At 38.7% G+C, this 14,304-nt stretch overlaps 1 protein-coding gene across 1 annotated transcript in view; it reads left to right on the plus strand.

The window, feature by feature from the left end:
• Positions 1-14,304, plus strand: part of Stk39 (serine/threonine kinase 39) — a 269,282-nt gene that overhangs the window by 211,954 nt on the left and 43,024 nt on the right. The window contains exons 15-16 of the mRNA XM_027420256.2: positions 1,969-2,021; positions 5,920-5,988. Coding sequence (XP_027276057.1) covers positions 1,969-2,021; positions 5,920-5,988 — 122 coding nt within the window. The remainder of the gene's footprint in view (positions 1-1,968; positions 2,022-5,919; positions 5,989-14,304) is intronic.

The raw sequence follows: 14,304 nt of genomic DNA on the forward strand, positions 1-14,304 counted from the left end.
ACATGCTGGAGCATTACCAGTAATCCACAGCCTTGTGGCAACACACAGAAATAGAAATAGAAATGGGTTAATTTGTAAGAGAGAGCTTGCCAGTAATATATCGGAGCCATTGGCCAGACATATTAAGCTTCAGAGAGTTATTTCACAAGTGGCTTCAGGAACTGATGGCTGGGACAGAAAGAATCCAAGCACAAGAAATTAGTTACTTCTTCATTCATTCTTTTATACATACATGATTGCTGGAATTTTTCCTCATATGATGTGATATAGTGCAGTGGGTCAACTATAAATATTCATTTATGTGAAACTAATACTACAGAGGCTCTCGAAAATATAGAACAATTCAGTTTGCTCTTGCATTTATTTTTCTTTTAGGATTACTTTTATTTTTGTACTTGAGACCAAAACCAAGGCCGCACACATGTTAGGCAAGCAAGCCCTCTATTGTAGAGCTAAGCCCTCAGTCAGAAGTCAGAAAGTACTTATTTATAGAGTGCTTGAATTAAAATTGGGAATGTTAATGGTTTTTCTTTCAAATAAATGGAAGAATATAAACATTTTTATTGGGTCTGAAGTCTAAAATGATAAACTAGTTCTAAAATGATTTCTAAATTTCCACAGTTATTGTATGTATGTATGTATGTATGTATGTATGTATGTATGTATGTATGTATGTATGTATGTATGTATGCATGCTGTAAGACTTCAGCCCTTAAAAGGTTAGTGGCAAAATCCAGATGATGAAACCCAGGGCAGATGCAGATTTCTAGATTCAAGCCTCTCAATATTTGAACTTGAGTTCTTGCACTCTTATTTTGCCCTTTGTGCCTTGTGGATTGGTATTTGATGTGGGTTAGGTTTTTCTAGGCAGTGAGGAAGACTTTCTTTAAGTGGATACAAGGTCCTTTCCAGCTTCCTGGCCTTGTACTTAGTGTGGTGGGAGTTGATAATCCAGAAAATAAAGGGGATGGCTGTAGACTAAGGGGTTCAGAGAACGCATCAGCATTGTTGTACTTTGTACAGTGTCCAGAAGATATCAGACAAAACTGAGAATTTGTGTATTTGGTAAATCTGCTTAGTTATGCGTGGCAGGAACCAGGGCATGTTCAGGAGCATGAATTTGGACATCTCTGTTTCTGTATTCTACATTCTAAACCCCTGAATCTAACAATTGTGTTCTTGCTTTTCAAGCTGGTTACTTCTGGTGTTGTTACTGATTTATTTATATGTGTGTGTGTGTGTGTGTGTGTGTGTGTGTGTGTGTGTGTGTGTGTGTGTGTGTGTGTTTATCTCTCTCCAGTTCTCGTCATTACTTGAACATCATAGGAATGAGAAAATTATTTATTAGATTTTGACTCATTCATTTTTATTGAATACATATTCATGTATCTATTTTACAATTTTCTGTATCTTACATAAAGTTTATTATTCATTGGGAAATTTTGCAACATTTAGACATATCTGAATTTAGAAAAGACTTTTAACAACAGATGTACCTTACTGTTGTTGTTCTGTATGATGTAATGTGTAATGCCTCACCTCAACTCATTACGAGTCTGTCTTCCTTGATGCTTTATTTTAAAATTCTGTTACTAAAATACTACTGTCTGGGGGAATATGAAAAATGCCAACAATACCATTTACACTAAAGGCTTCTAAAAATGTGTATTCTGAAATTAGTGTTAAGCTTTCTGGGTAATAAGGATTTTATAAAATTAGCATTTTGTTTTGAGAATTTCTTGTTATCAGCATGTTCATGTAAGATAAATTCCATCAAATATATCTCTTCACTTAATTGTTGTATTCACTTAATAACTGTATCTTCTTCTTGAGGAAATATTTGGAGGTAACCTAAAACTATAAAATGCTGTCTCCACGCTACTGGCATCTTATAAAAATTGGGAGTAATTTGGTTTGATTAAACTCTGCCTCATTAGATTTTAATGTGCTTTATGTTATGTGTTTCAGAAACTCCAGAAAGGAACTTAATGACATACGATTTGAGTTTACTCCAGGAAGAGGCAAGTTTTAATTGAAATTATTATTTTGGTGGAACAAGAAACAATTGAGAAATTGATTACAAGTGTATGGTTATAATTTGCTATTCAAAAAATGTTTTGTCTTCAAACAAAGGAAGAAAAAACTTGTTAGTTGTCAGGATTGTAAACTACTGCTCAGTACACACATCCCAGTGCACATGTGGCATGGTGTACAGACACATATAAATTAGATATATTAGCCTAACCATGAAAATACATACTGCTTGGAAATGCAGCTTTTAGGAAGTGACAGTGAGTGTGGCGTTTATCCATGAGGTAACAAACTCCACCTGTCTTATGGCCTCTTTGTAATTTGAATATTGAAATTATGTTACTGCAACTGCTTAATGGCTAGGCTGATTGTTCATATAGCATCCGGATGCTATAAAACAGGACCATATATTGTTTTTAGTTCTTATTATCTTTTGCAACAGGCATAGAGCCTGCAGTGCAGAACAGCAAAAAATAAATAAATAAATAAATAAATAAATAAAATAAAAAATACCTTGGTTAATTAATAGAAAAGTAACCCAAGGAAAAAATATGCTTTACATTATTTACTTTATAACCTCAATAGTCTAGAGAACTAAAAATCAGATGCCAATCCACGCTAAGTTTCTACTGTTTTCCACGTCCTGTGGTGTCTCACTTTTATGTACATGCAGAGTTTCCTCAAGGTCTATCCTGAATACCTTTGTGAAGTTCAGTAGTCTCCTACATTCTGATTTGTAATTGCCATAAGCTCATAGCTTGGTGTTCATTCTAGGTGTTAGAGTTCTACATAAATTTCAGCCCCATTTGCTAAACTTTCAAAGCTCAAAGTAGAAGGATTCACTTAGCCTGATAGCCAGTCAACTGCCGTGGCCTTCTTACTGTCACCACCTGTGAGAAGACACTGGCTCAACTGCCTCACAGAGCGGAAGTGAGTGACAGGCACTTCAGGAAATTGGTGCATCCTGTGTATATACATTCATGAGAGGCTGTTTAAGTACTGCCAGTCAAGCAAATTATGCTCTTAGACCTTAAGTGTTGGTGGTCTTGGATTTACTCTAGTTCTCATTGTGGGTCCTCTGAAAAGGCAAAGGTCAGGTGACTTCCTGAATATTTGAATCAGATAAAAATATGAAGTATCTTTTAAAAAATAAATGCCAATGGGACCTAATGAGCTTGCTAACTTGGTTTTCTTTTCAAGTGCATCCATCTTTAGCAACTGTGGATGGACCTTTGAGATTGTACGACACCAGTTACAGTTATCAGAAATGCCATCTATTTTGTCATAATATAAAAATATTGACCAGGCAACATTGTGAATAAGATCTGGTGATTATATAACAGGTGTTTCAAGTACTGATGTTGAGTTTGCTTCTTTTCATCTGGTTGCTTAAAACTGACCACGGCAATGAAAATCAGTTTTAATTTTTAAGAACTAACAAAGAAATAAGTTTCCAATTTGAGGATTTGTGTGGATAAGATGGTCCTATCATCACTAGTCCATTTGCACTGCCTTTGGTGCTTCATTTGCCAAGGATTGATGAATAGTTTCTAATTTTAGTACCCAGGTGGAAACCATAACAGTGACTTGTCTGGTAATTGTAACCTTTACTGGACAGCAAACACAGGTCAGTTAGTACTGGCTGCACTGTGTGTGTAACTCTTGGTGCTACCTGTTCTTTAAGTAATGTCTGATACATCGGTGCAGGTACATCAGATGTGTACAACATGTGTGCTATCTATAAACAGGCACAGTGATGTGTGGCATAAAACGTGATGTGCACACCGAAATTCTCTGTTGTCTTTTGAGGATACCCTTTTATTTATTATGTAATTGTATGCTCTGGAAATGGCATGTTAACATGTGGTGAGTTAACCTGTTTGAGCATCAGCTTAAAGTAAAAATAAATTACTAGTAAACTTGAAAGAATCGTTTCATATTTCTGGCCTAAACTATTACAGGTGTCTTACTTACCTGTGTAGAAAATGACTGTTTCATGCCATATTCAGTGATGGGGAGCGTTTCCCATCTTGTCCAGCCAGCATTGACCATTTGCCACTTTGATATGATTCATCTGGTGCCCAAGAGGCCTGAAAAATGGGACATGCTATCCAGTTTAATCACCAGGGAGTGGCTATCATTCTGGCACTGGTTTAGTGCTAGCCCTTAGTGTGGCTTTGTTTGACTTGTCCCTTTTTATCTGCATTCTGAGAGTGCAGCTGCTCACAGGAATATAAGATTCAAACCTTCTTGCTGTTGGCCAGTCACTAGATATAAATGACCTCCCACTGCAAGCTTGTCACTTCCATCTGGTCAGCACCTTCATTAGAGAGTTGATCTCCAGGAAGAGGGGTATTCTGCATGCCAGAAGCTTCAGGAAGAGTATTAAACTTAGAACATAGCTGTTCACTGAGCTATCCTCAACCCCCAAATGGGGGCTCGTTCCATCAGGGACCTTTACAAACTTTATTTTTTAATATTTATCAAAAGGAGAAGGCCCAAGACAAGCTTCCTTTCTATGGAATTCTGTTGTTTAGTAAGCTTTCCATAACACCCCTCTCATCTATTTCGGTTTCTTGCATCCCATTATAAACCGAGAGAAGAATGCAATCTTTGGAAGCTTCAAGCATACACATTGAGTTTGGATCTTTTCTGGAGATTGAGCAAGGGAGAGAAAGCATGCACACGAGTGTAAGATGAGTTTGGAATGCCCTTTGGCTGTGGCATTGTCATAACCATCTCCATTTATTGTATTCTTACCATCATTACCAGGTATAAACCCTTTAAATTCCCCAAATTGTGAAAACCAATTCGAATTCGATACATGATACACATGCAGTTTATATGTGCACATACACCTACTCCATGGGCTCATTTACATAGTCCACCAGAGCTGATTTATGCTGTGGATAGATTTCTGCAGTTCTGTTTTGATGTTTGTTTGATGCAGTAGCTATACGTTCAAGTGTTCCCTGACTTTGGAAAATACTCATGTCAAATCCTCACTAAATTGCCCATGCTGTTTGTAGCCAGTGCTACTAGGTGTCTTTTAGAATATCAGAAGGCTGTGGAGACAAAATAATCTCCTTGATTATAACACAGGGTTCTGTAGTAGTTCTTTTGAGCATATTGCAATTTTCAGTTCCTCCTTGAAAAGTCTTTCAGTAGAAGTTAGCAGTGTTCCCATGCTCATTCATAACCTCTCAATTAAGTAATTTTTAGCTATATTCACTTGCTGCAGCCTGTTCAGTCCCGTCTTTATGAGATTGCCAACTCCTGTCACTTATCATTGAGAAACTACATTATTTTACACAGCCACATTTTCTAAGAGAATGAATCTGTTGCTATCAAATGATCAATGTTGTGTTAAAGGGGTTTCTTAATAGCAGACATTTAAATAGCTCATCTTAATAGTCCAACAAGCCCACTGGCTGTTTGTACCAAGTATAAGGCTGGATCAGGTTCTTCCCATTCAACCTTTGCTATAAATTCTTAACTCAGTAGCTATGAATGACTGAAAAGGATTGATGATGGCTAAAATTAACCTTGGCAAGAAAGAAAAGCAATGTCATAGAGAGCCTTAGGTATTCTAGGGTGTGCCAGAGGATGAATTCAGATGGTAGCCAAAGGGGAAGGTTTTTGGTTCACCAAAGTAAAAAAATATATATATATATTTTTATAGTAACATCTGTTAAGTAAAAATCAAAATACAAATAGCTTGTGGTAAAATATACTTCGTGGTGTTGCTGAATTTTTTCTGATAGGATATGAATTGATGAATTAAAATCATGTGGGTGATTTTAGTAAATGAAAGATATTTTTATATTGTGCTGGGCTGTTGATTTTATGTTATGGTTTCTAATACATATTCATCTCACATTTGGACAGATACAGCAGATGGTGTGTCTCAGGAGCTCTTCTCTGCTGGCTTGGTTGACGGTCATGATGTAGTTATAGGTAAATTGATTTTTAGTATGCAGTATCATTTTGTTGATATATCAAATGGAAATGTGTTCAGAAGCAAAATTTTTCATTAAGGAATTATTCGCACTGAAATTTAAAAGAGAATCTTCGTAAATTCTTATGTTTGTAATGAAATTGCATTAAGAATCATATTTAATTTTCTTCAGAGGTGTTTCATGTATTTCCCTCCCCTTATATAAGCATGATTTATCCAATGGAATATCACAGAGAACAAATCATAATGTGCTTCTGGTATTTAAGTTGGAGAAGACCCTAAAGGTCATTCAAGCCAGTTCGTTTGTTGTCCAGGTAAGGAAACAGATTGTTAGTGAAGTTCTGAGTTTCTCCAGAGCCACGCAGCAGGGTGTGGTGTCTCTTTATTTTGAAATCCTGGGTTTTTCTACAGTTCGTCTTTTTATTTATTTATTTATTTATTTATTTATTTATTTATTTATTTTTGTCTGAATGAAAAAAATATTTACCTACATGGAGTTAGGGAAGCTCATGTGACCCAAGCATGCTGATAGAACTAGCAACAGGTAGATCTGTCAAGAACTGGGAGGTACACATCACCCAAGAAAGCATCATCTTAGTCTCACCCAAGAAAGCCTGGCATAGCTGACTCTGCTCAGCCCAGCCGCTCCATGCTCCCCTGGAAATAATGAGTCTACAGGGAGTTTATAATGTGCTCTGTCACTGTGCACGCTTAATAATGACTCTGAGTGATGCAGTTAGTTAATATATGATTTATAAAGCATTCTGTTAATTATAATAACATTAATGAGAAGAATGTATTAAGGTAAGCTATTCTTCTGAAATAATTCTTCAAAATACTCTTCCAAAAAAATAATGCTTGAAATTGCATGTTGTTTGTTTTGTATTGTATTAACCTTGAGACAGAGTGTCTCTCTGTGTAGCTCAGGCTGTCCTAGAATTCCGCCCCACCATGGAATCCAGACTATTCTCAAACTCTCAGAGATCCATCCATACGTCTCTGCCTCCTCAGTGCAGGGATTAAAGGTGTGCACCCTCATGCCTTGTTTCATATTCTACTTTTTAAAAAATTCACTTACTACAAATGTGTGACTTGGGGAATTTGAGACAGACTTGCACATTTATTGGGATTGGCTTCTAGAAACCTGGTAAATAGATTGTTGTAAAGTAAATTTCTATATTTTATTTAAATGGCAATATACACCGGTTTATAGTGTAAGTTATAATTCTGGCTAAACACTCAGTATCACTGTTTTATATAAACAAATGTTATGAAAAATACGAGAGAGGAAAACTAAATTCCTTTGTGTAAATTATAGGCCAAATGTATACAATTAGAATTCTCCATTTGCTTTACCAAGTAGGGAATACATAAAACCTTCCATATTCTAAGTGAAACTTACATATATGCATGCATATATTATGTATCCACGTGTGCTTGTATCTCTTCATTGATCCTTATCTTTAAACTCACACCTTTGTTTCTTAGTTTACCCCAAGAAATAATGAGATAGTTAATGCCAAAACCAGAATACACTGAAATATCTTTAAATATCCATAAAGAGAACTGTGTTCCATGGACAAGTAGACAGATTTAACAATTAATTGCCAAGTGCAAGTAAGCCTCTTTAGCTCTTAATGTCCCCCCAGTAGGAATGAAATTGTTGGGATGGGGGTTGAGGGAAGTTTTTGTTCTTTTGCTTTTACTTACTGCAACAAGGCACAGTAGCTAATGCTGGACCTGAAGTTGCTCGCCTCAGGCCTCTGCACCTCAATACTGAGATTAAACATGTGCATCACCACACTCTGCTCGAAGCTTGAATTGATGCTGGCAAGAGGCTGGGACTGACAAGTAGAAGACTTAGAGACAGCCGTCGTTCACAGCTGTTTTAGGCATCACCTCACCAGTGACTTATAGTCAAATCTAGTGGGGGTTTGTCCGATATTCTCAGACCAATCTACAGGGTAGTTTCTTTTTTGTTGTTATTGTTTGTTTTTGTTTTACCTGCAGCAGGGTCTTAGCTAGCCTCTAACTTGCTACACGGCTCTGAGGCTATCCTCTGGACTAACAAGGTTTTGGTTATTGTTGAGTTTTTTTTTTAAATAAAGTAATAAATGAAGGCAGCATTCATATTTAACTTATTAAAATGTGCTTTAAGTATAGTATATAACCAAAAGGATTATAGTTTTTTATTATGCCTTAATTACTTATCCTTATAAATTTTATTTTGCTTTGTTTCCCCCTTGTTGGGCCTAGAATATTTCTATATGAAGTATGTTGGGGAAAACTAAGTATGTAATTCCTCCTTGTATGTCAAAACAACCAGTGCCCTTGACGGGCATCACACCTATGGCTTTACAGATGGTGCATGTGCATTTTATCTGATGGTCAAACCCATTCAATAATGTAGAAGGGGCAGACTCTTTTAGTCACTGTTTTACGTGTGACCCTAAGATCAAATGACGTCTGGAGGATGTAACCTGCAGTTATTGACACCAGGGTTTCTTGACTCCGAGATCTTATCCTTGTCCAGGCATTGCAAACAGAGAGTTTTGTCCAGTATCTTCAGCCTCCGAAAGTGCTGATTTCTGTGCATCATAGGAAAATAACAAACAAAATAAAAACTACTTATTGTTTTCCCAAAGCAGTATCATTTTAGTTGTTCTTTAACAGAAAAGATATATTTATTCCTGTCCCCACTAACCAGTCTCAGAATTTCTCTGCTGTCTCCCTTGGCATCCCTCCCACTCTTTACTCCATAGGACCCAGGGGCACCTCAGAGCTTTTATTTCTCGAATCTTAAGAATTTCTTTCTTTACCCTACATGTTAGTACAGCTATTTTCTTCCAACATAGGAAAATTTGCTAAAAGACCCACCTCTGTCATCACTTCCTTTCTTACCATGACCTCCTGAACAAACTCCAGCCAGACCTAGACCTTCCTGCTCCACTCAAACTGTTATTTTCAAAGCCACATCTGGAGAAGGCAGGCCTGACAGTGAGATGACAGATGCAGTGTTGGGTGCAACAGGAGCGGAGTGAACAATGTGGTGTTACAGGACCTGTGATCTGAGAATGGCTGCCACCTTCCCAAGTCTGAGGTTAATTATCTGTCTTCTTAATTGGCCTGTCAAAAGTACCGGGCCTAGAAGGTAGGGCCTTCCTCCGTGATCAGCTGTTCATTTGGGTTTGTTAAAAACCCACCCTTCTTTGTTCCTGCAACCTAGGGAGTGATTTCTTCTTAGTATTTTACTGGTTCCTCTTCATCTTTCTGACCTGTAGATGTTGATGTATCCAGAGAATCTAAGGACATTTCCTTGCTTCTGCAGTCACTTCCTCTTTTGGCGTGTCATCTGGAATGGCATTAATCACCTTCTGTTCTTCAGATTTCTGACACAGGCCCTTACTTTGAATTGCAGACTCAGCCAGATTTTGTTTTTAAAATCATCTTCCCCCAGGAGGGCAGTCAATATCTGAAATTTAATTGTCAGTCTCCAAAATGCAGCCCTTGGTGCTTCCTCCCACCGTCTCTCTCAGGGATACATTACTCTGTGTCTAGGTGCTCATGCCAACACTTGGGAGTTACCCATGACTTTTCTTTCTCCCTTACCCCACTTCCAGAGTGTCATGTGCATGGCATCTGTTAGTCATCTCCTTGGTTCTCTTTTGTGACAAAATACCCAACAGAAACAGCTCAAGGAAGGGAGGGTTAATTTTGCCTAACAGCTTGAAAGGATACAGTCTCTTGTGGCATGGAAGGCATGCCAGTGGTGTTCATGGTGGCTGGAGCATTATCCTCCGCTCTTGGCAGACCAGGAAGCAGAGATCTCAGAGAACCCTAGGTCAGTAGATACATTTTACCTATTAAATAATCAGCAACTGAAATATAAAATGATGTCTATTGCTTTGGGGAAAAAATAGGCTCCTCTAGCTCCATCCTGCATATTGCAATTAGGTAGTGTATCCAAAAGGCTGGTAACCTCCTCCAGCAGCTGCAGATCAGGTATTCAAATATATGATCCTGCTTTTCGGGGTAGGGGAGCATTTCACATTTAAAGCATAGTATCTTCTTCTAATCCCCTCGCATCCCTCAGCTAGAGTATCACCACTGTGTCCCAGATTCTGTCCACTAGAGAGCCAAGTAAGTTAAATCAGACATAAAAGTCCTGTGATTCCAGGTACGTGAAATACCCAATGCAGGCAAATATACAGAGGGAAAGGAAAGTAGTGGAGAGGCATTAGAATGCAAAGGGTTTGAGGATTTGTTTTGAATGTGACAAATATTTTGGAATTAAAAGTAACAATAGAGACTGTACCCCAAACCACTGAATTGTTCAAAAGGAAGAATTTTCTGTATGAGTCACATCCCAATCGGAAAAAAAATTGCCCAGATTACACTAACACTTTCACAAACTCTACAGTAGCTTCCTACCCATATGCCAGTGTTCTGTACCCCTTCACTGTACCTCCCCCCACACACAAGCACTTCTCAAACAACCTGTCTTCTCTTCACTCTGCTCCCACCCATCAGCTGCAGCATCCTGTAACACCGGCAAGCTGCACTTGCCTCTCTTCCTGAATGTCCCCTCTGAAAGCTCACATAGGCTCACCCCATACCTTTTGGTGCTTTCCCGGGGTGCCTTCCCTGACTCCCCTACTCCAAATGACATGCCCTTCCCAGCTTTCCACCATCGTCATTGCTTTGTACTTTCTACATTGTCTTTCCTCGTGAAAGCACAATATGTTTTTCACTTAGGAAAATTATCTGTAGGATTTCTTCTTGAACCCAACCCTTTCTCCCTCCCTATTCAGATAGCATCTCATTATGTAGCCAGGCTGGCCTCGGGTTTGCGATCCTCCTGCCTCAGCCTCCCAAGTACCACACCAGGCTAAACATTAGTTTCTTAAAAGTGGTCGATTTTATCTGTGTTCTAGACTGATCCAGACCCACTGCCACAGTGCTCCCCTTCTGCCAACAAACACTTGTCCAAAATTCTGTTCGGATCTCCACACCTATCTCCTAACATTTTCACTAGAAAAGAATCGTATTGAACATAGGATACTAGTATTTAGAGACCCTTTATTTTGAAGGCTTTAAAATTTGAGTAGCCTTTACAAAATGAAATAAGCTCACATGAGAAAGGCTGCACACACACAAAAAATAGCCTTCTCATGTGCATTTCTTCAGCTTATATAATATAAAATAGCTAACATTTAAATAGATTAAAAGTCTGTTTTTTCCCATCAGCATTTTCTTTTGAGTTGGAGGAAATGCTTATGGTAGCATGAAAAGGCTGAGAAAAGCAGTAGCATCTGTTGTAGAGCAGTGGGTGCTGTGGCTTCTGCTATAGCATAGCAAACATAGGTTACGAGAGGCTGCATTACCTAGCCGCAGGGTAATCTGCCTGGAGTGGGAAAAGCTTGGCAAAGCGCCATTTGGACTGAAGGAAGGCCGTGGATGGCACCAAATGATGGCTTTCATTCAGAGCAAGGGCGGCACAAAATTAAATACACAGCTTATAGAGTGAACTCAGAAACACGCTTCACTTAACGCTCAAATTCAGCACTACCTTAGGCAAGAGACAGGAAACACTTTTAGGCCCTGTGTAAACAGGCATGCAAAAGATGGCACTGCCTTCTGGGTGGTTAAAAAAGTAAATTTGTGAGATGAAAAACTAAATGATATGCCTATATAAATTTGCTTATCTTGTCTGCCTAGGTTGGCTGTAAAATGTAAACAGACAAGAGCCGAGTCCTTATTCCAGTTATTTCAAAGAGGATTACCAAGGAAAAACTGATAGGGAGGACTCAGAGAAAGCCCCGTCTCTCCCCTGAGAAAAAGTTGCCCTTTGGAAAATGAGGTTCTCCCTAGGAGGTGGCTATGCAGAACAACTCGGCTTTCTCTAAATAATAAAATTAGTTCTCAGTTTTGTTCTGGACTTGTGCATTGTAGTTTTCTTCAGTGAGTTTAGGAACTTCACCAGTAGTAAAAGGGAATAGGGCAGGTGTCATAAGCCAGTGTGTTTGTAAGGCCTATGGCACAACCTCTCTAAGCTGCCCCACCCACAGCCTGCAGGGCCCAGTGCAGAGGCCAGGGTTCAAAGGCTTGCACTGAGGAGGGAAGGCATCTGGGGCAGTGAGTGTCTGAGCAGAGTGTCTGCTGACGGATGTCACTTGGGTTCTCTGTCACCATTCCTGGCTAAAACCATATGTCTACTTTCTTTAAGTGGAGTTTGAGACCAGATGTTAGAATTTCTATCTCCAAAGAGGGAGATACATCTCTACACTAATTTATACAATTTTACTCTGATGTTTTAAGCCAGAATGTTAGCACTACAATGAAGCTTATTTTTAATGATGTGTTTTTATTACACTTTATTGTGCATTATTAATATATAGACATGGTTTATTATATATATATATATATATATATATTATATATATATATGTCCTCATCAGTTCTTTCTGGGCTTTCAGACATGTTCATATTTCTGGAATAATTCTCCACACCCGAAGAATCCACGTAAAATATGCTTGCTCTTTAAGACTCGCCATATATATCCCCTCCAAGCAGCCTGCCCCTCTGCCTGCCCCTTCACACTCATAAGCTGGAGGACAGCCTGTCCTTGTGTAGATCCCCAGAGAAGTAGGTTTCACCACTCCGTGGCATGTAGTACTCCTTTCACTTTTCGTCAAGGCTGGAGGTGCCTTTCATGCAAGCTCTGTCTGCTGAGTTATCGGTTCTATTACCCTTATCCCTTACAGGTGCTGAGTTACATTATGGGTGCAGAAGTACATTTAAACCCATTTCACAAATTTAGCACTAAACCAGTATATGAGCTAGTTCTGGATGGTAAAATCATCGCTGCACCTTTAAAATGAAATAGTGAATGGCTGAGGTTTTATTTGTGTTTCTTTGTTTGCCTTTCTTCCCCTCTTTCTCATCACATGACTTTTAGGAAGGAGTTCTAAGGTCTTACAGTGTCTCTTTTCCACTAGGATATGCTCAGAATTTGGGTACTTTTCAGAGCGTAGACAGTGAGATTCCCTACATCAGTATCTTATCTGGGATACTTCTTACAAGTGTATATTTCTGGGTTCCAAAGTCAGGCTCCAGCTATGGGCATCTTGGGCAGAGAGGGTGGGAATTAGCATTTTTACAAGCATCCCAGGTACGTCTTACATATACTTGGGCTTCTTTACTTTCTATTTGCAATAGCCTCTAGCAGTTGCTCTTGCCTCATTAAATCACTGTATCTTCACAGTATCATTAATCTTCTTTGGTTTTTTCTGCTTTGTTTAGTTATCTCCTTGGAAGTCTGCTTATAATCATGTTAGTCAACTTTTCAAGTGTGTGTGTGTGTGTGTGTGTGTGTGTGTGTGTGTGTGTGTGTGTGTGTCTGTGTGAATGGTATGGATACTGCATGTGTGAAAGAGCCTCACTGGTGAAAATTTTTACTGTCATTAGTATTTACTCTTTAAAAAAATTAAAACTAACATTGTTGGAGCTAGAGAGATGTCTCAGTAGCTGAGAGCATTCTTTTTCCTAGAGGGTCTGGGTTCAATTCTCAGCATGCACATGGCAGCTCTGAATATCTGTAAGTCCAGTCTGAGGAAATCAACACCCTCTTCTGTCATCCTTGAGCACCAGGCATACATATGCTTCAAAGACATACATGCAACCCAAACACCTTAAACAATTTAAATTTAAAAAAAATACTAATATTGCTGCTCAGGATGGAATAGGCCCCGAGGGGGTTTCCTCTTTTGTTTTTCTAGGTAATAATAAAGCATTTTAGGCTCCAAAGTCTGCAAGTAATAGAAGCTTAGCTTGCTTGGGAAGGGAACAGGTGGTGAGGTGTGCACTGCTATTCTCTATCTCCCTTCAGCATTATTTGAGTCTGTTCTGAGTGATTGCAATATTGAGCAGCAGTGCACTGCACTTCTATGATAAAGCCTATAGAAAGAGCAGAGAAATTTTCTTATATTCAGTTCAGTGAGTGTTTCTACCGTGTTTAATGATGTTGAAATCGAATGAAGAAAAGTTTTCCTTAACAAAATAGCCTGTATTGCACAATTGTGCTATTTTTTAAAAATGGTGGTGGATAGCTTTTTGAAAAGAAGACAATTCCTTACATACTTTCTGGGAATCAGTTTGAATAATGCCAGTAAATGTAGTTGAATAGTTCTTGATCAAAAGTTATAGATTGAAGAAAAGCGGGAGAGATGGCTCAGCAGCTAAGAGCACTCACTGGTTGTTCTTCCAAAGGACTTAGCACCTACAGGGTGGCTCACAACTCCGGTTCCAGAGAATTC

The sequence above is a fragment of the Cricetulus griseus genome, chromosome 6 (genome assembly GCF_003668045.3).
Source record: "Cricetulus griseus strain 17A/GY chromosome 6, alternate assembly CriGri-PICRH-1.0, whole genome shotgun sequence".
NCBI lineage: Eukaryota > Metazoa > Chordata > Mammalia > Rodentia > Cricetidae > Cricetulus > Cricetulus griseus.